The sequence below is a fragment of the Mustela lutreola genome, chromosome 9, assembly GCF_030435805.1.
Source record: "Mustela lutreola isolate mMusLut2 chromosome 9, mMusLut2.pri, whole genome shotgun sequence".
Lineage (NCBI taxonomy): Eukaryota > Metazoa > Chordata > Mammalia > Carnivora > Mustelidae > Mustela > Mustela lutreola.
Window position 1 is genome coordinate 88,371,714 of NC_081298.1, and position 24,916 is coordinate 88,396,629.

Genomic DNA, 24,916 nt, shown 5'->3' on the forward strand with positions numbered 1-24,916 from the left:
TGAGGAGCACGCGTGGGGGAAGCCAGGCCTAGGACGAGGGGGTGTTCCCGGGGCTGTGACATGCAGCATTCCTTTCGCTTGAAGCATCCAAGCCCAAGGAGCTGCAGTCTCCCCTTGGGAATATGACATAACCACAGCCGGGAAGGGCCTCACAAAAACAGACTAGTGTCCACGTGTCCTGCTCCAAAGGAAACCCCTTCCCATCCTCTGCGAGAACTCTAGCATGTGCTGAGGCTCAACTGCCCCCGCAAATCTCCTGTCAGACAAATACCCCCAAGTCAATGATCTTTAGGATGTGTTTATATTTACATGGTACATTTTAAAGCAATGACTACATTGGTCATACATATTAGAAACCATAAAAAAAAGTTAAGAACTAAAATGTACATCATACACTTGTATATATATTTTTTACACAGAGGTAAAAAGGCTTATTATAAAAAAATCAATACAACAGGGTTTTTAGTATACAGGTAAAGAATGAATTATGCTTCAGGCACTTTAATTTGTTAATGTGAGCAAATAGCTTGGGGGTGGGGGGTGGTTAGAGGAAGCTTCCAAACAAATCTTTTGGTTAATGTTTTGTTACCACAGATACAAAAATAAAATCTGAATAATTTCTCTCAAATGATTGACGTCAGTATGGCAAAGCTGACTGGGAAAATACTACACACTGTTCAGCTGCAGTGTGGCAATTAGAGAGAGAGACGTATTTACATCAATGTCCCCATGGCTGTCCTTGTGCCCTTAACCACTCGCTGCCTTCACAGACCAAAACGTATAGGCGGAGTAAGATTCACCAGCATAACTCTTCAAAGGGTGGAAAAGGACAAGGGGTCAGTAACAACTAAACAGGGACTACAAACAGAATGTGCCAGGATGTGTGTTCCTAGTGAAATAAATAGGGGCACTTGAACTGAGGTCTAACAAACCTACATTAGTGTTGTGCTTTGTAGAGAGGAGAGACCTTGAGAAAGGCCCTGAGGAAATGCCTCAGGAGGGGGGTCTTGGGGAGGGGGCGCTGGTCTCTTGACAGGGTCTGGAGGCTGGCTGGAGAATTCTACATGTTCTCCAGGCTGGGAACCAGTGCTCTTTTCTTCCATCACCAGACTGACAGCTCTCTGCTCCTTTCCAAGCCAGAAGGCCCAAACCAGTCACTCCCAACAAATGAAAACATCTACCAACTAACTCATAAGCACACGGAGTATTTACACCGATGATCTGACTAAAGAAATGTGATGGGTGCTCGGATGAGCTGAAAACATTCCAAGAAGGTAAGCATGGCTAGCACTTTCCCAATACGATTGGCAGACTGGGAAAAAGTCCCTTTCCTTGAAGACTAGCTGTCCTGTGTGCAAAAGAGAAGGGATGGGGGGGGGGGAGTGGAGATACAGAGAGCAGGCCATGCCCTCAGCTGGCAATTAGCACAGGAAGATCATGGAGGGAAGAAGAGCCAGCCTTGACAAGCCTGTCTCCTACGGTCTCTGTGACGTTCTGATTGTACTATGCTAGGTACCACTCTTTGCTTTTCTTCTTTGTGCATTGAGATTTGGCTACTCCTTGCAATATATTAGAAAAATACTTTTTTCCAGCTAATTAGAAGCCTCCTACATGGCAAGGCGACAGGTAGACCCAGACTGCTGACCTAACCATCTGTGCACCTGAACTGGTAAGTCTGGGATTGGAGATGTAGGAGAAAGACACTTAGGCATTGGAAGGGTTTTTACATATGGCCTTGGTTTTTTTTTAATCCCCCCCAAGTATAAACGAAGAATTTGGTGATGTGATTTTCAGTTTAGAACAAAAACAAAAACAGAAACCCATGAACAAAATGCAACCCACCACTCTTCAGATTTAGGACATTTAAAATGCACCCCTCCCCCAAAATAGGGGATATGGGAGGAAGCTCCTTTAATTTTATTTTCCACAACCTCGGTGTTTCTCAACTGGAAGTCTTTGGAGAACACGGGTGTGTGTATGTATATGACTCAACTATTTCATTTGCAAAACAATGAGCACAATTTCTTAGTGTTGTCTTCTAATATTGCTAAATTTTTAGAAGTGGTGGGGACACAATTTTAAGAAAGTTCTATTTAAGGGGTTACCAGGGAGGCTCTCAGAGTACCTGAAATCCCCCTTTTCTAGGCGTGGTCCATGAGGATGCAATGTGGTTTAAGGAATTTTCCTGATTCACACAAGTTAATCTCAAGTTAAGGCTCAATTCTCAGTCATTTCATGGATGAATGTTTTGCATCAGTAAATGATTGACAGATTTCTGGGGGAGGGCAGAGAATGAGGATGCGCTCCAGATAGAAACTGCAGCTTCCTTGGGAAATTTGGCTTTCCAAAAAGTTAAAGCGATCTTGTTTTGTGGGAGACGTTTGTTAATTAGCTTACCTCCTATACATAATCCAACTGCAGGTTAAAATACTTCTGGTGGGGTTTCATCGTTCTGACGTTACCTATCTGCAGGAACCCAATACTCCTTAGCAACCGGCGAGCTGAACCAAGAGAAAGGAGCGGCTAGAAAAACCAACTACAAACCCCACCCCAAAGCAGCAGTCCGACTACAGGCGCCTTTGCACTGGAAGAGGTGGGTAGGAAAGACATGAAATCAACGCATGTATAAGACAGATTGATTACAGATCGTTAATAATACACGAGTGTTGTGCGGAGGTTCCTTTCCTTCCAACACTGTGTGCGTGCGTGTGTGTCTGATGCAGAGTGGGGGTTGGGGGGGGCGGGGGAGGGGGGGAAGTGCAGAGTCCACTAGGCAGGCTCCCTGGGCTGGAATAGCGCCTCAAGGTACCAGGGAGCAGGGAAGGTGAGAGTATGTCGGACACAAGTTTCCTTGTGGCTGTGGGAGGAGGAGGAAGAGGAGGAGGGGGAGGAGTAGGGGAAGGGGGGAAACTGAGTCACACGGCCGCTTTGTGCTTCCCACCGCAGCACCTGCACATCACTCCGCAGTGGTAGCAGGCCCGAAGGGGCAGGTAACAGCACATACAGGGGGCCAGGAAAGACAAGGCAATAAGAGCCATCCACCGGAGGCAAAACTTCTCGTCGCTAGTATCGCACGAGCAGGGGTCTGTATAGTCTCCCTCGGGGTCCGACATACAGTGATAGAGCATGCTGTCCGCACACCACATACAGCTCACGCGGCGGATGCAAGTTCTCACGGAGTCGGGCGCGTCCTGACAGTGGCCCCTCCGGTTCTCCTCGTGGTTGAACATGTCCCTGCAGTACTCGCACCGGGAGCGCTCGCCGTCCTCCTTCCGCCGCCGGGACTTGCCCCGGGACGGCTGGGTCTTGATCACGCCGCCCCCGCGCCCTTTGGGGTCCTCGCCGAGCCCGAAGTCCGAGGAGTCCACGTACGGGTAATTGTAGTCGTGCTTGGGGACCTCGCCCTTGGCAAAGCGCACGTACGAGTCGGCGTCCTCTGACGTGTCCGGGGACTTGCCCCTCACGGGCGCGTGCCGGTAGTCCTCGTAGCCCGTCAGCCAGATCTTCTCCCTCGGGTTGATGCGCACGATCTCCTCGTCGTCGTCTGGGAAGCTCACCTGGCGGTAGGGCCTCGGCATCGGCTGCCCCGGGAGAAAGGAGACTGTTTTATAGCAGCGGCAAAAACAACCCCCCAAGTCCTCCACTGTGTACTTCTGGCCTTGACGAAGGCATTTCTTGACACAAAGATCGGACCCACCCTGGAATGAGTGAACATCTCCTAGGTCGAAGGTCCTGTAAGTTGTGACTCGCCATCCACTCCTGGGTCGGAAATTTTTTTCCTTTTGCCAAGGTACTACCATACACGAGGGAACCCGTAAAAAGGGAGTTTGCATTTTTGGAAGCTGAACACACCAAGAGGGAGAAGAAGAATGTGAGAGGCTTCCCTGAGCCCCTCTCCCTAAGGTGACGGTGACAGCCCTCCTGATTTCTAACAGCTTAGACTAGTTTCACCTGTGTCTGTACAGCGCATTCTCTTTTGCAAGATCAGCTTTTCTTCCAAGGGAACAGGGAGGGACAGGAGCACACTGCCTGTTACAAGGGTGGCCTCTGTGTCTGTGAGAGCTGCCTACTGGGTCACAACATGAAATGCATTTTGCACTGTGGGTCATGTTCAGAAAAGCAAAAATGGATACAAGGAGCTAGGGTATGGGGGTCTCTTGTAATCTGGCTGGGAAGCTACAGGAGTACAGATCCGGAGGCTCACTGCCTGGAGTCTGCATGCGGCCAGGGTCTCACAGGTGGTGAGGGGCAGGCCAGACCCAGAGTCTCACCCCTCCCTGCCTCTAATTCTCCCAGGGGCTACAAAGTCCTCTCTGCAGCAAGTCCTGCTCTGGCGTCAGGGAGTTCCTGTCCATGGCCAGGGAGGCACTGAATCCGTAGTTATCAATCCACTTGACCGCCTCTGTGGATGAAGTCTTCTTAAGGGGTGAGGAACACGGCTCTAAGGGAACCCACTAGAGTAAAATTCGGACTTTGGAATTTACTAGCATGTATCTAAGCCTCAGATTCTCTATCACACAGGTGTGGCTCACACCTGTCTCGGTCATCATCAATCTAATACTGTCACAGGATTTATCACCTGCTAACTAAATCTGTCCATTCCTCTCACCAGACTGTGCGCTCCTTGAGGGCAGGGACCATGTCTCACATATTGCCAAATTCCTATTAGATACTTTTTTTTAAAGATTTTATTTATTTATTTGACAGAGATCACAAGTAGGCAGAGAGGCAGGCAGAGAGAGAGGAGGAAGCAGGCTCCCCGCTGAGCAGAGAGCCCGATGTGGGGCTCGACCCCGGGACCCTGGGATCATGACCTGAGCGGAAGGCAGAGGCTTTAACCCACTGAGCCACCCAGGCGCCCATCCTATTAGATTCTTGACAGAGTTCCACAGACTTTAGAAAACCATAATCTTATATAGATCAAAACAAATCCTGGGAGCAGAACAGGCTTTGCTAATTACTTTGCAAAGTAAGGAGTCAAAAGGTCAATTCCCAACTACAGGTACCATAAAGTGATTTTTAAAAAGAGTGTTTTAATGCCAAAATATTAAGAAGCACACAGTAAGATTTTCTGGGGGGGGGGGGTTTCTACCAATCTAGCTTTATGTTGAAAACAAAACAAAACCAAAACCCTTCACTGCCCTGTGTTCCTTTTTTCCTTTTCAGAACAGACTGGTGGCCGCATCACCCTCTACGGGCACCAGTCCATGTCCCACAGTTTGGGAACCTGCTCCGCAGAACAGCCGCCTGGTAAATATTTGTTGAGTTACTGAATTCTAGATTCCAGCTACATCTCCCCAAGCAAGCCTGGGCCTGCAGCCTGCGATGCCAGGGTGCCCGAGCCAAGCGGACAGCATTCTTTAGTCCTGATCCTGGCTCTGGGCTTTCACACCAAGCCAGGAAGCCCTTTGCACAGAGGAACTCGGGGGGCAGCGTAGCATGCTGGGTAAACACATGCTTGCATCTGTAACCTGTTCTATCAAGGACTCTCCTAAGCCTTCTCCTCTATAAACTGGGGATGCCGAGGACGTGCCTCGTGGGGTCATTTGTGAGGATTTGACAAGCTTAAGCAGAGGAAAAGTTTAGCACGGGGTCTCGCACATAGAAAGCTAAGTGGGCATGAGCTGCCACCACCACCGTCAATATGGAGAACAGAGGGTGCCTGGCCATGAGCTTTGGGTCACATGGAAGGGGAAGGGGGCTGTCCCAGAATCAGCAGCTGCCCACCCCGTGCTCTCGGAGGAACCAGAGGGTTGCTCACCTGTTCAAGGTGACAGTGGTCCGTGGGGTATGAGTCGTGGAGGTGGCCCAGGGTATAAATCCTCCTGTGCTCACAGGATGTGGGAGAAGAGATTGTCCGAGTAGGTTGTTCCCTCTTCTGGGAGGAATTAGAAGAACTGTCTGTAGCTGTCTGTTTAGAGGGAGGTAACCCAGAGTTAATTAAAACAAAAACAAAAACCAAACCCACATACCCAAACCGAACACGCCATCTACCCCCACTTGTGGTGTCTTGCTGGACTTCCCGAAATCTGGAGTTTATCTTGGCTGTGGGAGGCAGAAGGACCCCTAAAGGGCCAGACTGTCTAAACACGATGTGGCTGGCTCAAAGGGCAGAGAAAGCCAACCACCCAACCCTGGAAAGCTGGGTTTGTTTTCTCAAATGTGGGAGCAGTTACCAGGCTTCGGGGAAAGGGCTCGCTTCATCAGGCCTCCTGTGAGTGTGTCCCAGTTTGATCAAAAATGGTCACCTCACTTGTAGCCCTGGTTGCATGGGACTCTGGTGCGCAGGGAAGATGCAAATGGGCAAAAAATAAAATCCAAATGTTTCTGTGTGGGGCTAATCCCATCCTGGGAAAGTCTCAGCAACAAAGATACCTCAAGGGTATCGCGGGCATTGGCTTTCCTGGAAGAAATTTTGTAATTTGGGGTTGAAGGCAAGCCTTGGGGGGGGGGGGTGGTGGTCACTGTAAGCCAGTGGAGGGGAGGGAGAGAAAGAGAGAGGGGATTGCACAGAGAACGAAGGCCCCTGTCTGTCGGTGGTGAGAGCTGCTCCCCCAGTAGAGGTGATGGGTTCAGACTGGAGGCTTGGTGAGTGTCTTTGGAAGGCGATCACATATTGGGATGGACTGTGGCCCCCACCTTGAAAGCCAGGAATCCTCAGAATTCCCTCCTCCCCTGGCTCCTCAGAGTCACAGATCCTTTTCTCTCCCAAATCAATGGAAAGTTATTTCTTGTATCTAGCTGTCCTATTTCGGCAAAAATCAAGAACTCCTCCATGGCTCTTGCTTCTCAATGTCTAAATTCCCTTGCCTCATTTGCTTATTTATCTCTTTATCTTACATGTTTTTTTTTTTTTTTTTTTTAAAGATTTTATTTATTTATCAGAGAGAGAGAGGGATTGAGCGAGCACAGGCAGACAGAATGGCAGGCAGAGGCAGAGGGAGAAGCAGGCTCCCTGCTGAGCAAGGAGCCCGATGTGGGACTCGATCCCAGGACGCTGGGATCATGACCTGAGCCGAAGGCAGCTGCTTAACCAACTGAGCCACCCAGGCGTCCCAATCTTACATGTTTTTTATTAGCGCTGTATATCTTTTTGGGGACAAGGTTAACACAGACTTATGAAAATTATTTTTATATCCTCACTCCCAACTTAGAAAGTAATACCTGCCCAGAAAAATGGGACCAGTATTTAGGACAAAGATACCCATATTCCAATTATGCAACTTAATGACTGTTAATTTTTAAAACTTGGTGGACATGTGTAACACCTCTTTGGAGACCCAACCCTTCAGATTTTTTCCCTCTAATCCTGTTTAGTCCAAGTGATACAGAGCTGATGCTGTTTCTGATCCCTCAATCCAGAGTGACTAATTCAGATAAGGATTCATGGTCCTTTCTTTTTTTAAAAAGATTTTATTCATTCATTTGACAGAGAGAGAGAGAGAGATCACAAGCAGGCAGAGAGGCAGGCAGAGAGAGCGGGAAGCAGGCTCACCGCTGAGCAGAGAGCCCAATGCGGGGCTCGATCCCAGGACCCTGAGACAACGACCCGAGCCGAAGGCAGAGGCCCAATCCACTGAGCCACCCAGGCACCCTTCATAGTCCTTTCTGACGTAATACAAAGATTTTTCATGGAGAGGTCAGAAAAGATATTGTCTTAATCTTGGCAGTTAAGATCTAAGGGTCCTAGAAGCCTGGAATCCTGGTGAGGGTACAAGGAAAGAACCTTCTGAGGAGGATGTGAAGCCAAACCAGGGCAGCCGCCCCCATAGACGCCATCTGAGCTTCTGGATCTCGTCAAGCCTGAATCCTCATCTACCTTAGGCTGTCCCCAAGGTGTAAGCATATTGCCTTGGGAACTTCAGCCAGTATGCGTTGGCTTCATCACTGGGGCACACTTCCCCCTCACTTCTGCTCTCCCCCGCCTTGGCAGTCCTGCCCACAGCATACTCTGCCTCTCCTCATTCCTCTCCACAGCAGTGCAGTGGAACTGGGCACACAGAGTCTGCTACTTCTCGGCCTCTTGGGAGCCACCCAACTGGCAAACAGCACATGCCGGCATCCACTCTGGGGACGGTGTGGTCCTCTTGGAGGCCAAGAGCCCACCCCACTGTGGGAGGCTGTGGAGATCAGCGCCCCTGCGCTTTGGCAGGGCGGGTCTGTCCAATCGTTGTGTCTTCCCACCTGAGCTGTCTGCTTCCTGCAGATGTGGGCCAGGACAGGTATCATCACTCTTCATGCATTTCCTTTCTTTTCTCCCCCTCAGTACTTCAGGACTTAGGGAAGAATTGCTATTTACCCCTCAAATCCCAATAACTGAAAGCAACCAAATGGATACACAGGAATGCTTACCTTCTCCCAAACTCTGTCCTGTCTTCCCACCTCTCACCTGCTCTTTCTTCCCATCTTCAGAGGTACTGACTACCTCCCTCTTTTCACACACGGGTGGTTGTAGATCAGACAGAATTAAGCCAAGAGTTCGTCCCTATCTCTGGCTGTCTGCCAGGCCCCGGCTTGTTCGGGGGTGGGAGTGGGTAGGGGGCTGGTACGCAGACGCAGGCAGAGTGCTGGCTCCGATTCACACATAGGACGACAGACTCCAAGCCAGGCAGGGTCCTGCTGGCCCGACCAGGGCAGGCAGCCACTGCAGAGCTGGATGGAAATGCAGCCCTGATCATGCTCGGGGAGGGGGGTGGGTGCGGGGAGTCCATACACAGCACTGCTGCTTCTAGCCCCTACCAGCCCTTTCCGATGCCCGCCCTCAGAGGGGTTTTGCTGAGATTAACTTAAGCACAATCCCTCCAAGTAAAAAGGTGCACCCTGCTTTAGGCAAACCTAGGAGATAAGGGGATGACGTGTCATGATACAGAGGTTTCTAAAGATCTCAATAAATACTTCCTGAGTGAGTAGGTGGGGGCCCTTCAGCGTGAGTCAAATCTCAAGGGTTAAACTCTTAAGCAGCACCACACATGGCAGTCCTCTCTCTGGACAGAAGCTACCTGTGTATGGAACACTGTGATATGCACTCTGCATCGCGGCCAGCTCCGTGTTAATCATCTGTTCGCCCTCCTCCACCCTATTTCCTGTGACCTATGTCCAGGTTAACAATGTGGAGAAAGTCATTCTGAGCCATGAGGCACACCGTGTTCTCCTGGTGCTCATCAGCCAACCAGCAGTGCCACCTCTGATGCAGCCGTCCTACCTCGCGAACCCCGAGCAGCCTCTGCCCGCTGCACAGTCCAGTGCAAAGCTCCCTGGACACTATTAGAAAACGTGAGACTGAGCAGAGCTCATTAGATGAGTATCTCCTCGTCTAATGACAGATTTGTACAGGGAGCAAGAGGGTCAGAAAGCTTTGAAGCATGTCCACAGTTCACGGCCTCCTGCAGGCAGAGCTGAAGTCCGTGCCCGGACTGCTGGGGGTCTGTCTGGACTCTGGCAAGGAGAGCACGAGACAGTCTGCCCTACAGCTGTGGCTTATTCCAGATCTAGAGTATCAGCCCTTGCAGGCAGTGAGTGTGACCTACAAACAAAAGCAATGTACTTTCAGGGCACCTCAAAGAAACAAGGGGGAAAAACCTTTTATCCACATGTACCTTTTTTTTTTTTTTTTTTTAATTTAAATTAAGTAATCTTGATGCCCAATGCGGGACTCAAACTCATGATCCTGAGATCAAGAGTCACAGGCTCTACAGACTGGGCCAGCCAGGCACCCTCTCCACAGGTCCTGCAGAACTGACTCTCCCACAACGCTGCTTGTGGTTTCCAAACATGCTGGAGAAAAGCAGCCCACCAAAGCGCCACACACACACACACACACACACACACACACACACACACGCCAGATTCTGAACGTCTGTTATATGCGTGCACAAGTGAATGACATCAACCGACCAACCAATCTGATAGTGTCACCTTCACCTTGAAAATACTCTGGCTGTGTTTTAAACTCCCTGTGCTCTGCAGGGGTTGTACTCAAGCAGAACAGAGGCAGAGGCTTCCGCAACAGGCCTCCCCACATCCAGGGATAGGGAGCCTTCAGCACTGCACCCCCGTGGACGGCGAGGGCCAGCTTGGCTGCTGACTGGCGGGAGCTCCTGTGTGATGGGACTCAGCAAGCAGAACCCCACCACCTGCAGATTTGCTTCTGAAAAATCTTGCCTCTGGCTTTGGGCTGGACTCTGGCTCAATGTCCATGCCCATTATTCAAAAGCTGTCCAATGGAGAAGTTTGCAAGCTGACAGGGGGCATCGAACAACAGAAACTTGACAGAGTGTTCTAATGTGAAATGACAAGGTCTCAGCTCAGGAAATCATCCTCTAATTAAAAGTTGTGTGATTCTGTTGAAGGTAACAAGCTCTGTGTGGCCTGGTGCTGAAACCCTCTAACAGGGGAGAACGCTGAGACAAGACTTTGGTTAAGAAGAGCCTAGACGGAACAGGAAGGTGAGAGGAGTGAGGGGAGGGTGGGAGCAAGGATCAGAGGGTACAAAGACGGAAAAGTGGCCACTGCCAACCTGAGAATTAAGAAAATAGAGACACGAGTGGCCTGATAGAATGCACTTGGATTACGGCACTCATTCCTTCCCCGGGTTTGGGCAGAGTGCTTGGTGGGATGTGGGCTCAGACACGCAGGGGGTGATGTGGCAGGGGCAAGGCCACGTGGTTTCCATCCCAGATGGGTGGGAAACCCAGACCAAGCCTCAGATGAAGAGCAAAGGAGGTGCGAGGTTACCAGTGAACATCTAATAAAATTCTTCAGAAAGAGCAAGCTTCCAAGGGCCAGACTCTGCAGACATAAACTGTACTTATTTTGAGAGTTCAGATATTTCTTGTAATTCCCTAGAATTTAACAACGGAGAGAAACATATCAGAGCTTCAAAACTTGATACAGAACTTTTCTTCTAAGTGACTTTAATGTCACGCTATCTGACAATAATCACAATCCAAAGTACAAAAGATACTTCACTGAGGCTGCCTGGTTTGTGTGGAAACCAGAATGAACGGGGAAAGGAGAGAAGAGCCAAGTCTCACTTTAAACCTGTGGCTGGCTCCCTTCTGCACGGGCATATTTTATAAGACAGCATTTCTCAGTCTTGGAACCTCAGCCATTCTTCCCTTTTCTTGGGTTTATCTGGAAGTTCCTGAAGCATACGCATCTGTTCGCATGCCCTGGGTCTGGAAAGAGCCTTCTTCATTTGGAAGGCTGACTTCTTTGATCAAGGGAAGCTCAAGGAAGGGAGGAGGGAAAGCACCAAGAAGCCAGAGCAGCTGAGGAGGCAGTCTGCTTCAATGACCCATCCTGGGATGGAATCCTGGCTGTTGACCAACGGCTTTTTGGGGCATTCAGGGTGGGTCAGACTCTGCATTTCAAAGTGAAACAAGTGTTTTCAAGGCTCTGTGCATCCCTTCAGCTCCCCTTGAGTTTTCCTGTTGGTTCTCTGTTCTTCCAAAAGGATGGCAAAGGCAGAGGCAGCAGCAGCAGTAAACGCTGCTTATGGGAGAGGACAGAGAGGACAGATGTACCCCGGGCTGTTCTTTCAAGGACACTTGGAACTACTAAAGAGGCACCTGGAGCATTCTACTCCTTATCAGCGACCGAGAGGAGGCTGGCAACTGGCAATTTCCTTCTCTGTCTTGGGGAGAGAAACAAATGGGATGAACCCCACCTTCAGGAAGGCAGACAAAGGCGCCTGGGTGGCTCAGTCATTAAGCGTCTGCCTTCGGCTCAGGTCATGATCTCAGGGTCCTGGGATCAAGCCCCTCTTCGGGGAGCCTGCTTCTCCCTCTTCCTCTGCCGCACCCCCCACCCCGCTCTGTCAAATACATAAATAAAATCTTAAAAAAAGAAAAAAAAGGAAGGCAAACAAGGACAGTCACTTCATCATCCCTGTGTCCCAAGACACACACGAGCTGACAGAAGGAAACACACACTGTAAGGAGCCAAGTGCAAGGAAGGACAACGCCAGGAGGTTAAGAGGCCAACGTGTTTTAAGCGAGGCCTAGAAAAATAAAGGTAAGAAATGCTTAAGGAGCCAGGCTGTCTCACCCAGAAATCACATAGCGCCATTCAACACCAACTGCACCATATAAAGAGAAATGATGCCAGGTTAGGCCAGGTGTCTTGCACAAGCTGTTTAACTTCCCAAGGCCGCAGTTTCCTTGTGTGTAAAACAAGGGAGAAGCACTGAGTGATCTCCAAGGTCTGAGGGAGCTGGGCGCGGGGGCATGTGTAACCCTCCCCTCTCCTCTTAAGAACATTAGCCGTCCAAGGGGTTTGACCAAGACTGTTGCCTCCCTGATTGCAGGGGCGGGGGGAGGGAAGAGGGCCGCTACAGGATTCCTTCAGATTGATTAAGTAGAATTCCTGCCTTGTCTGCAGATGCTGCTACTTTACATTTTTAAAGGAGGCTACCTAGTAGTTATGACCACAATTTGTATTATTTTTACTGCAATCCGCCACCAAAATAGATCTCAACAGCTGATGCAACCAACGCAATATTTGACCTTCTTTCCATTGCAAGGGCTTTTCTCCTTTTTTTTTTTTTTTTTTTTAAAAGTATGTACACACACGGGCTCTTACATGGCCCCAGCCAGCAGGCACTGTGGGTCTACGAGGCAGCTGCAGAAACAGGGAAAGAGCCGACTTTGTCCCTAGACTCTAGGACATTCTGCTCTCTGGGACCCAGAGGATAAAGTGGGCATTCTTTCATTGTGAGGAAAACAACAAAAACCAAATTCCCACTCATTGAAAAAAAAAGGTCTTAGGTTTCTAAATTCTCAAGTTAGGTGAAATTTTATTACAAAAGGAGAGGACTCTGATATACCCCCAGCTTGGCTTCCTGGGAAGGGCCAAGGGGCTGGGAGCAGGGAGGCGGGGTTTCAGGTATCCCTGAATATGTGCTCTATGGGAAGGAAGAAAATGGAAAGACTAGTGTCCTGCCAGCCACAGCTTAAAAAGATGAGAGGAGACGCATGTAAATGAAAACAGACACAAGTGGGAGGGCCAGCAAAAAGCCTTTGGGCTTCCTGAAACCGAGAGCATTTCAAAGCTTTTGTTTGAGCTTAGGGTGTATTAATTGCTTTAATTTAGCCACTGTAGGTAGTTTGTGTGGAATAAAAAGATCCTCCCCTAACTACGCAGTGTGAGCTTGATACTTCATCTCATTTGGAAGACCAAGTGACTCCCACCCATCTTCTGAGACCTTCCAGCCACCCCGTATAGGGCTGGGCCTTGGCCAGCAGCAGTTTGGGATGCCACTTCCTGGGGTCCACCACATAGCACACAGATGCCCCTCCACCACATATGTGCTTTTCTTAATCAGCCACAATACTCATCAGCTTCACTGGCTAAGCTCTATAGAAGTAGCTAACATTCTGAACCTATTTTCTCTTTTCCAAAGCCTCTCTCCATCTCACTCTGCCCAATCCCTTGACTGCAAAGGAAGAGACAACAGAAAACATTTGGGTCACTTATCACCTAAGAGAGACAGGGGCTTCCCAGCAGAGATGCCGGGAACCTCAGGCCTTAGTGAAGTAGTCTGGAGCTCAGGCACTCCTGGGAGAGGCTATTGGTTAGGAACCTACTTTGCAATGAAGGGAATCTGGCTTATCTAATAGGTAGAAACTTACGGAATAAACATTTCCTTTTCTTAAAACTCTCTGAAAGGCAGCAGGCAGATGGGAAGTTTGCATTCTGGGTGGGCAGGGTAGGGAGCCTCGCTGATTTTCTCTGCAGACAGAGAAGCCTCACTATGTGGCTCACAGGGCGGGTGGCTGTGAGGCCTGCGTGCGGTCACATACGTGAAAACCCAGGGCCCGTGCCAGGGGCAGCCCCACACCACGGCACCTCTCCTTCCCCTCCCCAGGGGTGGCAAACAGAGGCTCGGAGGAAATACATTTGCCTTCACGAGATTCTGCGATCAGAGTTTACTACTAGCAGAAGTTAAGTCTGGAATGCAGGCCTCTTCTCCCTAGCTTCCAAACTCTACACACTCGGAGGTCACCCACCACGTCTTAGAAGATCAGTAAATGAACCCCACTCAATACAGAATTAGATTTGCCTTCAGTCTTAACATCTGCTGGGATGGAGTAGGTGGAAAAAAAACTTCAAGAAAAGGGAAACGTGGCGTCCTGTACTCCCCCCACCCCATGAAGCCTTGGTAACTACAAAATGCAATGAATTCATCATTTTCCTCCTTAACTCAGGAATGAAAACAAGCACAACTTGCAAATCCTCAAAAGCCCATCTAGGACAAAACAAATTGCTTCTCAGTACTTTGGTTTCAAATACTTGCTGTAGCCACGGTTTACAAAACACCTGGGGTGGCTGGGCGGTGCCTGGGAGGTCATTAGGGACAACTGCTCTGAATAGCCAGAAAGTAATAAAATGCAGCTTGTAGTAAACAGGATGTCAAGGGTTCAAGCGTAGGGCACGAGGAAGGACCAAGTTTTCTAGTCTAGGCAAACCATGGCTGGAAGCGGATGGTGTTCTAAAAGACAGGACATTTTTCCTCCGCGAAGGAGGGCTACCTTCCTTAAGTCTGATGAAATGCCAAACGAAATCCAAATACCAGCCTTCTTCTGCTGGTTTCTAGGCGAGAATTCAGACCCACGCAAAATGACGCGATTGCTCCTCTCCATTCGGCCAAGCCCAAACTGAGGGTATACACGTTAATCCCATTCTGGGTGCACAGGGGAGGAGTGATCTCATTACACAGGATGGATGCCTTTAGGCACTAAGGGCTGCTGAGGAGGACTGCCCAAATCCAGAAACAATACCTAGGTGGTGGGAGTAAAAACCTAGAAGGCGGGGGGAAAAAATCAAGACCTTATATAGGGGAGGCTTTCCTCTGGTTAAGCTTTGACTTGCTATTCTGGAGACCTCTGGGCGGCAACACTCAGGAGGCTCCCAGTCTGTCCCATGAATGGGCCACGTAGGCCATGGCTCATATATTTATCCTCTTTTTGCTCCCTTGTCCAATTTGGGTCCCAGAGAACCCCAAAATATAATGCCTCTATTTGATTGTTGTTGAAAAAATAGAACAGCTGAAATATCATAAATATAATTATGCAACAGAGGAAGAAAAAAATAGCCGTGGTGGCCCGGAGGGGCTGGAGGAGGGTGTTCACAGCTCCTCCACTATGAACTGGCCCTGGGATCCTCAGTAAGTCACCCAGTCGACTCTCAGCCGCTTCCACAACTGCGGCTATAAAATGAGGTGAATCCTATTTCATTTGGCAGAGGAAGCAGGCTGGCTCATGTGATAGGAACTCAAAATCCCTTCCAATTCTAAGACCTGTAATTCTAAGGAGCTGGCATGTTTATAGCTAACCTCGCCTCCCCGCAAGCCAAACATTTCCAGCTAATTACCTGCATGGTGGACACACTGCTTCCTAGCACCAGGCAGAGAAAAAAGACGCACACCTCCAGCCGCAGACCTCAACGTGTATTGTGTCTCTTTACGTTTTTAAACCCCCAATGTGGGGGGACCAGGATCACCGGGACTAGGGTGTCTCTCCATTCCGCCTTCTCCCTTGAACCCCTGGCCCTGCTCCGAGAAAAACCCAGCACTCTTTCTTTTAAAAAAATCAGCACACATGTATCATTTCCTGTCTCCAGCAGCAGTTTTGCCCCTCCCCATCCATGCTTGGGCACCAGACAGAAAATACTCTTCCAGTTCTTGTGGTTAGCTTCTTCTGGTGCCTCTCTCCATTGTTTCCAATGCCATGTGGTTATATATGACCGTTCCCCGATTTGCAGATTTAGATATTATGTCAGGACTTATTATGGAAGAAGACTTAAGCTATTTCATACACCCCCAAGTATCTGTCTATAATGCAAATATTTCCCCTAATCCCCAAGCTTTAGAGCCAGAATCCAGCCACTCAGCACAATGACAGCTGAAGCAGCAGCAACACTTGACCGCAGATTCTAGATCAGCCTGCTCTGGAAGTATGTATACGTACAGCTGCATTCTCCCAAGACCACATTAAAATTAACCTTGTCTATCTATGAAGATTCTAATAAGAATTAAAAAGTGATCGTAGGCTTTGGCAGCAGTAAATAAACCACTGGGTTTTAATGGACCCAACCTTATGGACTAGGGAAAATTCTTCATTAAATGGCCATAAAACCCAGAGCCCTTCTAGTTCTCTATGGTCCATTTTTCCTACTTCTCCTCTTGTAGGCTCTGAACCCTTTGGCCTCAGAGTCTTCAACTGTAGGGAGCTCAGAGAAAGTGAGTCTAAAGTTGGGGAGCAAACCAGATCAGCTTATTCATGGAGCTAAACTGTTCCTATCTCAGGCTGACAATGGGCCTCCCCTCCAGGATATGCCAAAGCACGTGTCTTCTCTGCAAGACAAAAGTACAACAGAAAGAACAGACTCGAGGGTCTTTCCATTCTGTCCTTTTTAAGTCTCCCCAAAAATGAAAGTCTCCCAGAAACGAAAGAAGCTAAAAGCTGTCAGGGGCATTAACAAGAGTGTGCCAGCTCTTAGCAATGCCAAAAAAAAATCCTGTTAAATAGAATGCTAACCTTTTTTGTCGTTGTTGCTTTGTATTTTTTGCATTACTCACCTTCCAAATTTTATCAAATGTCTCAGGTCTCACACCTGCATATTTAATGCAGGGCACGGCCATGCCATGTAGGGATTTGTGTTCACCTGCACCAGTCACTGTACCTGAGGTCCCCATGAGCAGAGGGGGACAGCATGAGACTGTGTTGCAAGGGGGAGGGCAAGAAGCCACAGGAGCAGTCAAAAGCTTCCAGTGAGCAACAATGCTAGGAGCTCAGCTCCCATTTGTAGACTCAGCAGAAAACACAGCTAGAAAAACAATGAAGCATCCCTCAAAATCACCCAACCTTGCATCGCTCCCTCCATAACAATATGGCAAATGAATAAAATATGCAAACCTATGACTGTCAGCCCCTGTATCTGGGGTTCAGACCACCCATTTTATTGAGCACCTTTTAGAGCAAAGCTTTTTTTTTTTTTTTTTTTTTTAAAGATTTTATTTATTTATTTGACAGACAGAGATCACAAGTAGGAGGAGAGGCAGGCAGAGAGAGGAGGAAGCAGGCTCCCTGCAGAGCAGAGAGCCCGATGCGGGGCTCGATCCCAGGACCCTGGGATCATGACCTGAGCCGAAGGCAGGGGCTTTAACCCACTGAGCCACCCAGGTGCCCCTAGAGCAAAGCTTTATACAGGGTTGCTGAAACTGTACCAGTGAGATGTCCTGTTTTTAATTAGATGAAGGTTCATTCGTTCGGCAAATAAAAAATTTAAAAACAGAAAAGGGCAAGCTTTCAAATGGCAAGCCAGAAATCATCCACAGAGTACTTTGGAATTTTAAAGGAGACAAAACAGCTGTAAGCGATGGGAGGGAGAAAAAGGATACATGAATGAATCAACAGCCCAAACTCAGAAAAACAGAGCAGTCACTCATCGGGAGTCTATGCTGGTGGCAGTGGAAGGGAACGGAGAGGCAGGGGGGCTCCGAGAGGGTAAGGGCGCTGGCGAGTGGCCACAGATGCACGGGCAGGGTATGCATGCGTGTATGTATGCACATATGTGTGCACTCATGCACATGCCAAGCAGGACGTTAATTTTCCTCTGAGGAATTACAGCACGGTTTCACAATCCTTGTCCAGGAGGACAAGCTGGTTTGAGGGATAAGCAGGAGAGCGGGGGAAGTGTGAGCAGGGACAGCCCACGCTTGGTGAGTGCCCAATGGCTCCAGGGGGAGTCGGGTCTTTCTTCCCCAACTTTATTTCCCAACACAACACACATCAGTATACTGTCCACAGTATACTGTGCTCTTTCTGTCCACAGAGCCTGTGCTCTTTCTATGCCAAGGAATCCCCTGCAGCAGAGGGAAACCCCTGGCTCTAGCAGCAGAGATAACCTTCTGGTTCCTCAGGTTAGACCCATACACACGCTCTTCTCCCAGAAAGCCCTCATGGTTCTGAGCCATCCGTAAGTTGTTTAGAAGGTCTTCTTGCCATGTATACTCTATCTGTAATAAATGAGTTCCAAATTCTAAATGTCTGTCCTATCAGTGAAAGTTTTAGAATACAACAAGCTTTGGGAAGCTGTAGACTCTATAAGGAGTCAACAGGGCGCTCCTGTCCTGGGCTTCGGCTTTTGGGTGTTTCACTTACCCAGGTAGGAAGCCCCTGACGACCCTCCCCAGCCTTCCCGACCCTCCCCAGCCTTCCCGATGATGAGTTCCTAACAGTCAAAGGACTGAAGACCAGGCCTGCCCGGGAAGGGAGCTGCTGTTATTAATAGGCCCTTGTTTGTAAACAAATGGAATGAAGGCAGACAGACACCAGGGCCTGCCTGGAATGCAGTTCCCTGGAGCTACTTCTCTGCTGAGTGTCTGGAAACAGCCCTGCTGTTTCCACACCTCCTCCTGGGCATCCGGCACCACCCTAGCGTAGCAAGTCGAGCCCCTGTGGATTAGGGGATGAAACTAGGAGGGATGCTGGCTTCCATCACCCCTTTCCCTCTTGCCCTCTCGCGATTCTATAAATCACTTCTGGCAGGTAGCTGGGAAGCAGCTGCGAATTGACAGTTTCGCTCTGGAGCACAGGAAGCCACCTTTTAACCTGCCTGCTGTTGTTTGTCTCTTGAAAAAAACGTGACAAAGGAACAGATGTAAGCAACATGCCAACTGTTGAGAGGGTCTGCTCGGAGCACTATAGGAAGCCGGTTCAGAGTCCCAGCACACACCAGGTGCTCAATGGAAAGACAACTGAATTCATTTCCTGACACCCCCAGCTATGCATGCTCGGGTCCCCTCAGGCTGGGGTCCATAGCCCTCAAGCAATTCACCACACACATCCCTGCTTCTGCCTTCCCGCATGCTGCCCAGCTTTGAAGCCCCTTCCTGAGTAGGGTTCAGAGGCCACTGAGAAACAGGTCAGCCTCCCCTCCTAGAGGTGTTCTCTGACCCCCAGGTCCCTGCCTGTAAAGTACCCTGGACAAGAATACTTTCCACAGTCAGGGCCCTTCCACGGGTCAATCCAAACCATCCTGTTATCTCCATGAGGGGTTGAGGCATGCTTTACACACCTCTGTATTCTCATGATGAGCGCGCTGGGAAACATGTTTAAAGGGCTGCAGCCAATATTTAAAAATATGAAATAAAAAGATCTAATGAAAGATACTCTTGGGGTAAGTCAGGAACTAGGAAGGAACTATCAGATGATTATTACAACATTCCTATTAGTTTTTCTAGGTATAGTAATGATATGCTTTGTAAGAGGATGCCTTATTTCTAGAAGATGCATGCTGAAGTATTAATAGAATTAAAGCCCTGAGGTGACTTACTTTTCACTGGATTGGCCAGAACCAAAACTGAAACCACAAGTGTGCGTGCATACACATGTGTACAGATAAAGCAAATGGGGAAGAATGTCTCAACGGCTGAATCTAGGTTTTCACTGTGCTCTTCTTCTGATTTTCCTATGGTGCTTTAGAAGTCTTGTAATAAAAAGTGGAAGGAAATGAAATGGAAGAGAAAAAAAGAAACAGAATGCAGAACATGAAGTATGATCTGGTTTCAGGTGTCTACAGATGTGCGTTTGTATCGTATGTTACAATGTAAATGTATTTCTTACTGTGGGTCAAGACCAAGAGTTTGAAAATGCTGCCCTACAGCTTTCTCGCTGCACTAAGCCATCTGCACTAAGCATACCGCAGGCCTGCAATGGACTATTTGTTAATTAATGTCTAGAAGCACAGGACTTCAGTGCAGAAGCAAGCTGAGAAATCATTAGGTCTCCAGTTATATCCCATTAACTCAAGCTGTGTCAGACTATCCAAGCCCTTTCCTGTCTTTGCATATGTGGGCCTCAGCTCCACTCAGCCTTCAGACCTTTCTTATCAGATGTTTAATTCCTACTCAGAAAGGCTATTCTGACTTTCCCTGGGGTGCCAAGGAGGGGTTAACACAAGACTCTGAGTAGGGTGACCAGGTGTCTTGCAGACCAGGGGGGACTCTTACTGTTAAAACTAGGAAGTCTCAGGCAAACCAGAGAACTGGTCGTTGACCCTGGATCTGAGGGAAGCCTGCATGAGAACCTCGGACAGATTGGGGACAGCTCTTCCTCATGGAATCCCAATGGCGACAGCAAATACCAGACTGCGAAGTGTCTCCTACACCCTTAGACAGAGCCTCCCTCGATTATTCACTAACTAATCTGGAAAGCAAAGGGCAAAGGGAGCTTACTGTGAAGACGTCATCATCGCCAAGCTCTGCTTCATTATGGATGGTGGAAGATGATGTGGTTGAGCCTAAAAAGATTAAAAAAAAAAAAAAAAAGAAAGAAAGGTAGTAAGACGCATTTCCAAAGATGATAAGTCAAAGTCAATCATTTAAACAATATATTTTAACAAAACCACATTCCATTTCTTTTGAATGTGAGTCATCAACAGAAATACATAACCTGGGAATTAAATGTTTTTAATTTATTCCTCTTCAACTGACTCTAGCTAGGATGTTATTCCTTAAATTAAATCTGTCTACTGTTGTTCTCAATCCTTCAAACTTCTGCCCGGGCAACTAGAGAAGCAGCATCCAGAGCGGCACCTCAGAGGGGATGGCGGGGGGGTGCTGCCCATAGCTCGCCAGCACGCGCACCTCGGGCAGCCTCTGCCAGTGGCACCCCAGCAGGAATCCACCACAATCTCCATGAAAACTGGACTTACTTTCCCCATCTTTTCATCTGCCAAAAAGAGGGTTTGACGAAATGGCTTGCATGGTCACCTCTTGTTCTGAAATGCAGACACTAGACTCAAAAAAACCAGATTGGGGGAGCTGCCTTCTAAGCTGACACCCATGCAAAGAGGTTTTCTCTTGCAATGATGGGCCACCAGTGAAGTTTCCATTTCTGCAGGCTAAAATTTGGGCTCATGCCTGAAAACCCAGTTTATTCCATCATGGAATGATTTGGGCCTGTAGGGTTCGATTTATTTACGTGTTCATCTCTTTCTTCCTTCTGGTATGCATATCCATGTAACTTCTTCCTTTTCCCCTAACAGTACCCGATACTGGGTGGCCCATCTTAACAGATACTGTTAATGGTCAAAAGGAAAAACATATTTAAATCTGCGTAAGTGATCTAGGTATACCAACAGGGAAATTTCTTCTCCATCTCCTTTTCTTGGTTAGATCTTTAAAAATGTGCATTTAGAAAATATTTTGCTATTCCATAAAACTGAAATTAAGAGAACTGCACTGAAAGGAATGAGAACTGTTTAAATTTCTATGAGGGATTGGAGGAGAAAAAAAATGTCCTCTGCTCAATTACTACCGATCTTTCAGGAGTTTCCTCAGCTAGTTCAATATTTCTAATCAACTGATGTTTGATGAAAATTTGACAGAAAACAGCTAGGTAGATAATATACAGAGAAAAAAATTCTAAGTCACATTTGTTCAGCTTCAGTGACTATCTGGACATATGGCACACAATTCTATCAATAATATCGGAGCTATTTTCTTTGTAATTATTTAAAAGCTATGTATGATAACATTTTAAGCATCTGCCACCTTAGGTCAGACCCATAATGTGAACACTGGTGTTTAATATCTTTTTGGACAGCACATGGTTGTAGTGAACAGACCCAGGTTCTAGCTTGAATTGTCTTACTACTGACGTTGACCAAGTTTTCTTAGTAAGATTTGCTTTCTGCTCTCCCCCAAACCCACAAAGAAGAAAAGGACTTCAGAACACTTTAGTTCTTAAATGCAGCAACCCATTCTTATTAATCAATCTCCCCAAATTCTGAATTTGGTTAACACATGCCTTGCTTGATTCTTTCTTTTCTAACAGGGCCCGGGCTGTGGCACCTTTAATTCTTCAAATGGATAACTTAATGTGTGGAGAACTTGTGCGTTTGCATGTGTGGACCCTAGAAAAGCCTATGAGAATGGAATGCGCAAGAGCCTTCCAGGTCATGGTCAAATGCAACCCAATGTCTCCTACCCACTCACCCACAGACTTAAGGCCTAACCCCAACCAGGGCTCCAGGAGATCCCCTTCCCTTTCCGTGCAAACACCCTGAGCTCTCGTTACAGGAAGGCAGTGGGAAGGCCTGGCACCTTCAGGGCCTATTAGAGTCACTCTCCATTTCTAAGTCAACACGGATCACACCAAAGCCATTTCAACAGTCAGGGAAAGGTGAACTCTGTCAAAAAGTCACTGACATGGAAGTCCAGAACTTACCTTTTTGGAGCAGAGTCTAAAAACCAACTGGGATCACCCCGTACTCTGAAACCTATCTCCTTTTCCCCTGCATTGTCACTTGGTAAACCACAAATACAGGATGGCAGACAACTGGAATAAAAAAGGCCTCGGAACATTCCCACTGTCCCCCTAAGAGCACAGTGACAAGACGTGATACCTTCTATAAGGTCCTCGATTGCTTTCCTCACTCCCCTGTCAAAGGCTCGAGCATCAGCTGGGCTTTGGAAAGTAAGTCCAAACTTCCTATTGTCGACCTTCCAATGATGAAAGGTTGGGTTGGCTTTGGTGTAGACCAAGTCCTTTCTTACATAGCATTCCAATACCACCTGAAGGATTGAAACACAGAGGCTGGTTACTTATGGAGTCGGGATGGTGTCTGGTTACCAAAATCCCAACCAGGAAACATCCATCATTAATGGCAACTAATGAAAACCCTCCGTCCCTGCCTTCTTGTATCTATGAGTCTCCCCATCTTAAAGGAAGCCTTTGCTTGCCTCATGGACCATTGCTCTTTGTTGACCCTGCCTGGCTGGCCTTTGGTGATCCTCACTATACTTCTTCTTCTTCTTTTTTTTTTTTAAGATTTATTTATTTATTTATTTGACAGAGATTTCAAGTTACGGGAGAGGCAAGGAGGGGGTGGGGGGAGGTGAAGCAGTCTCCCCACTGAGCAGAGAACCCGGTGTGGGGCTCGATCCCAGGACCCCGGGATCATGACCTGAGCCGGAGGCAGAGGCTTTAACCCACTGAACCACCCAGGCGCCCCCTCACTGTACTTCTTAACCATCCTGGTTCTCAGTCATTTTAATTCCTCCCACCCCTGATGGGGAGGGGGCAGTGGGGGTAGGGTGAAGGCGGTTTCTATGCTGATGGCCCAGGTCTTGGGGCTTTGCTCTGTTTCAGCTTTACTGCTACTATGTCAGGGCCTTTGTTCTAATGGCTCTCAACCTTCCCTCCTCTGTCATGATGGCTATTTCCCAGAGACCACACATGCAACATGTTGAAAAAATTAACTAACCTGTTCTGAAATTTCTGCCAATTTTCCACATCTAGCAATGCCAACCCTTCTCTGTTCATGCTCCCAGCTCAAAATCTCTGTGGCTGTCTCTGTCTCTGGTGCTTTCCCTCTATCCTATATTATCGACCACCAGGTCCATGTTTGCTTCAACATCTTCTAGATCCACCTCATTTCAGTTGCTCCCACCCTAGTCTATTAAACTTTTATCTGGATTATGCAAACAATCTCCAAGTTTTTAGTGATCTAGTCCCAGAAGTGCCTTTTACTAAGCTGTGACTTGGAGCTGATTGTTTCAGACCCTTGGTCTTTTCATCTTTAAAATGGAAATAACACAAACACCAACGTGCTTGGAAAACACTGAATGAGAAACTTAACAAGGTCATACTATTTTCCCAGGATATTCCCACCATCACATTCTACTTTCACTCCCGTTCTTACTGTGACCTTCACAATTTGGTACTTGATTTCACAGTATTTTCTAACAGTGTCATGTGCGTTAGCCCTGTGCCCCTAACCAGGCTGCAGAAGACCAAGATACATTACAAAATAACAGTATGGCCAGCACAGTGCTGTTGGTGACAAAGATACCAGGACCTAAGATTATACCATCAAAGCAGCACTGCCCTCATGTGAATGTAGACGTCATTCTTTATTCATAAAAATCTCCAAAATAGCGACCATATTCATTCCTATGGCTTCATTAGCTATACCAAGATCATTCTGCTAAGTTTTAATAGCTTCCACCTTGTTCTGGCAAAGCTCCACATTTAACAAAATAAGATCTTATTAATTTTAGATTAAGCGAAGGGCAAGAGTAAAGCCCTGCCTAAATCAGTGTAAGTTCAAATCAGAGAACTTTAAATGCATAGAAGTTTCAAGAATGCATCTAAGCAAACAGAAATTAAGTGCTGCCTAATAATTGGTCTCTGACTTAATAAACGGAGTGCACTAGTCACATTGGTATATCAAATGGAGTCCACAGCAGTTCACTTTATCCCGTTGTATTGAAAGAAGACAACGGTCCCCTCGCACAGTTCTATTTATGATTAAATTGCTTATTATGGCCACTTTTCTCTAAGAATAGTGCAATGATTAAATGTCAGCCCAGCCCCATTCCAAATTGGGGAAATCCAAATAACCAAGGCTTTAACTAACAAATGTTATCTATTTTAGAATTTAATAGTCTCAATTCAAAGCCTCAGAATAAACTATTTATAAAAACAAAGACTTCCAGTTTCTCCATATTTTTTGAAAGTCAACTTTGCTCCAACGTAGGGGCTTGAACTCATGACCCCGAGATCAAGAGTCTCGTGTACTACGGACTGAACCATCAGGTGTCCCTCTCCATGTTTTTAGGATGGAAAAAAATTAGTCTTTGGTTGATGTTTTCCACATTTAAGATTCTCACAGTGGCAAGTTTTCTTAGAGAAGTTATAAAATTCTTAGAAAAGCTCAGCTACCTAAAATAAGTGAGGGAAAAGGGCTCAGTACCATCTCTTTATGTCCTGTTAAACAAAATAACATCACTACGTATCTAGGTTTAATGACAACAATAAGAAAGTTCAGGTGTTTTCATCTTCACAGGTATAAACCCTCTAGTGAAGTCTGGCTTAACTTAAACCTTGAGAAAGGCTTTAAACAG

At 47.5% G+C, this 24,916-nt stretch overlaps 1 protein-coding gene across 2 annotated transcripts in view; it reads right to left on the reverse strand.

The window, feature by feature from the left end:
- Window positions 1-282: 282 nt before the first annotated feature.
- The window catches only part of SPRED2 (sprouty related EVH1 domain containing 2), a 117,201-nt gene continuing 92,567 nt past the window's right edge, over window positions 283-24,916 (reverse strand). For both annotated transcript variants that reach the window (XM_059187839.1, XM_059187838.1), the window contains exons 3-6: window positions 22,414-22,582; window positions 20,240-20,304; window positions 5,762-5,911; window positions 283-3,581 (exon numbers count right to left, since the gene is read on the reverse strand). In XM_059187839.1, coding sequence (XP_059043822.1) covers window positions 2,916-3,581; window positions 5,762-5,911; window positions 20,240-20,304; window positions 22,414-22,582 — 1,050 coding nt within the window. In that variant the 3' untranslated portion in view covers window positions 283-2,915. The remainder of the gene's footprint in view (window positions 3,582-5,761; window positions 5,912-20,239; window positions 20,305-22,413; window positions 22,583-24,916) is intronic.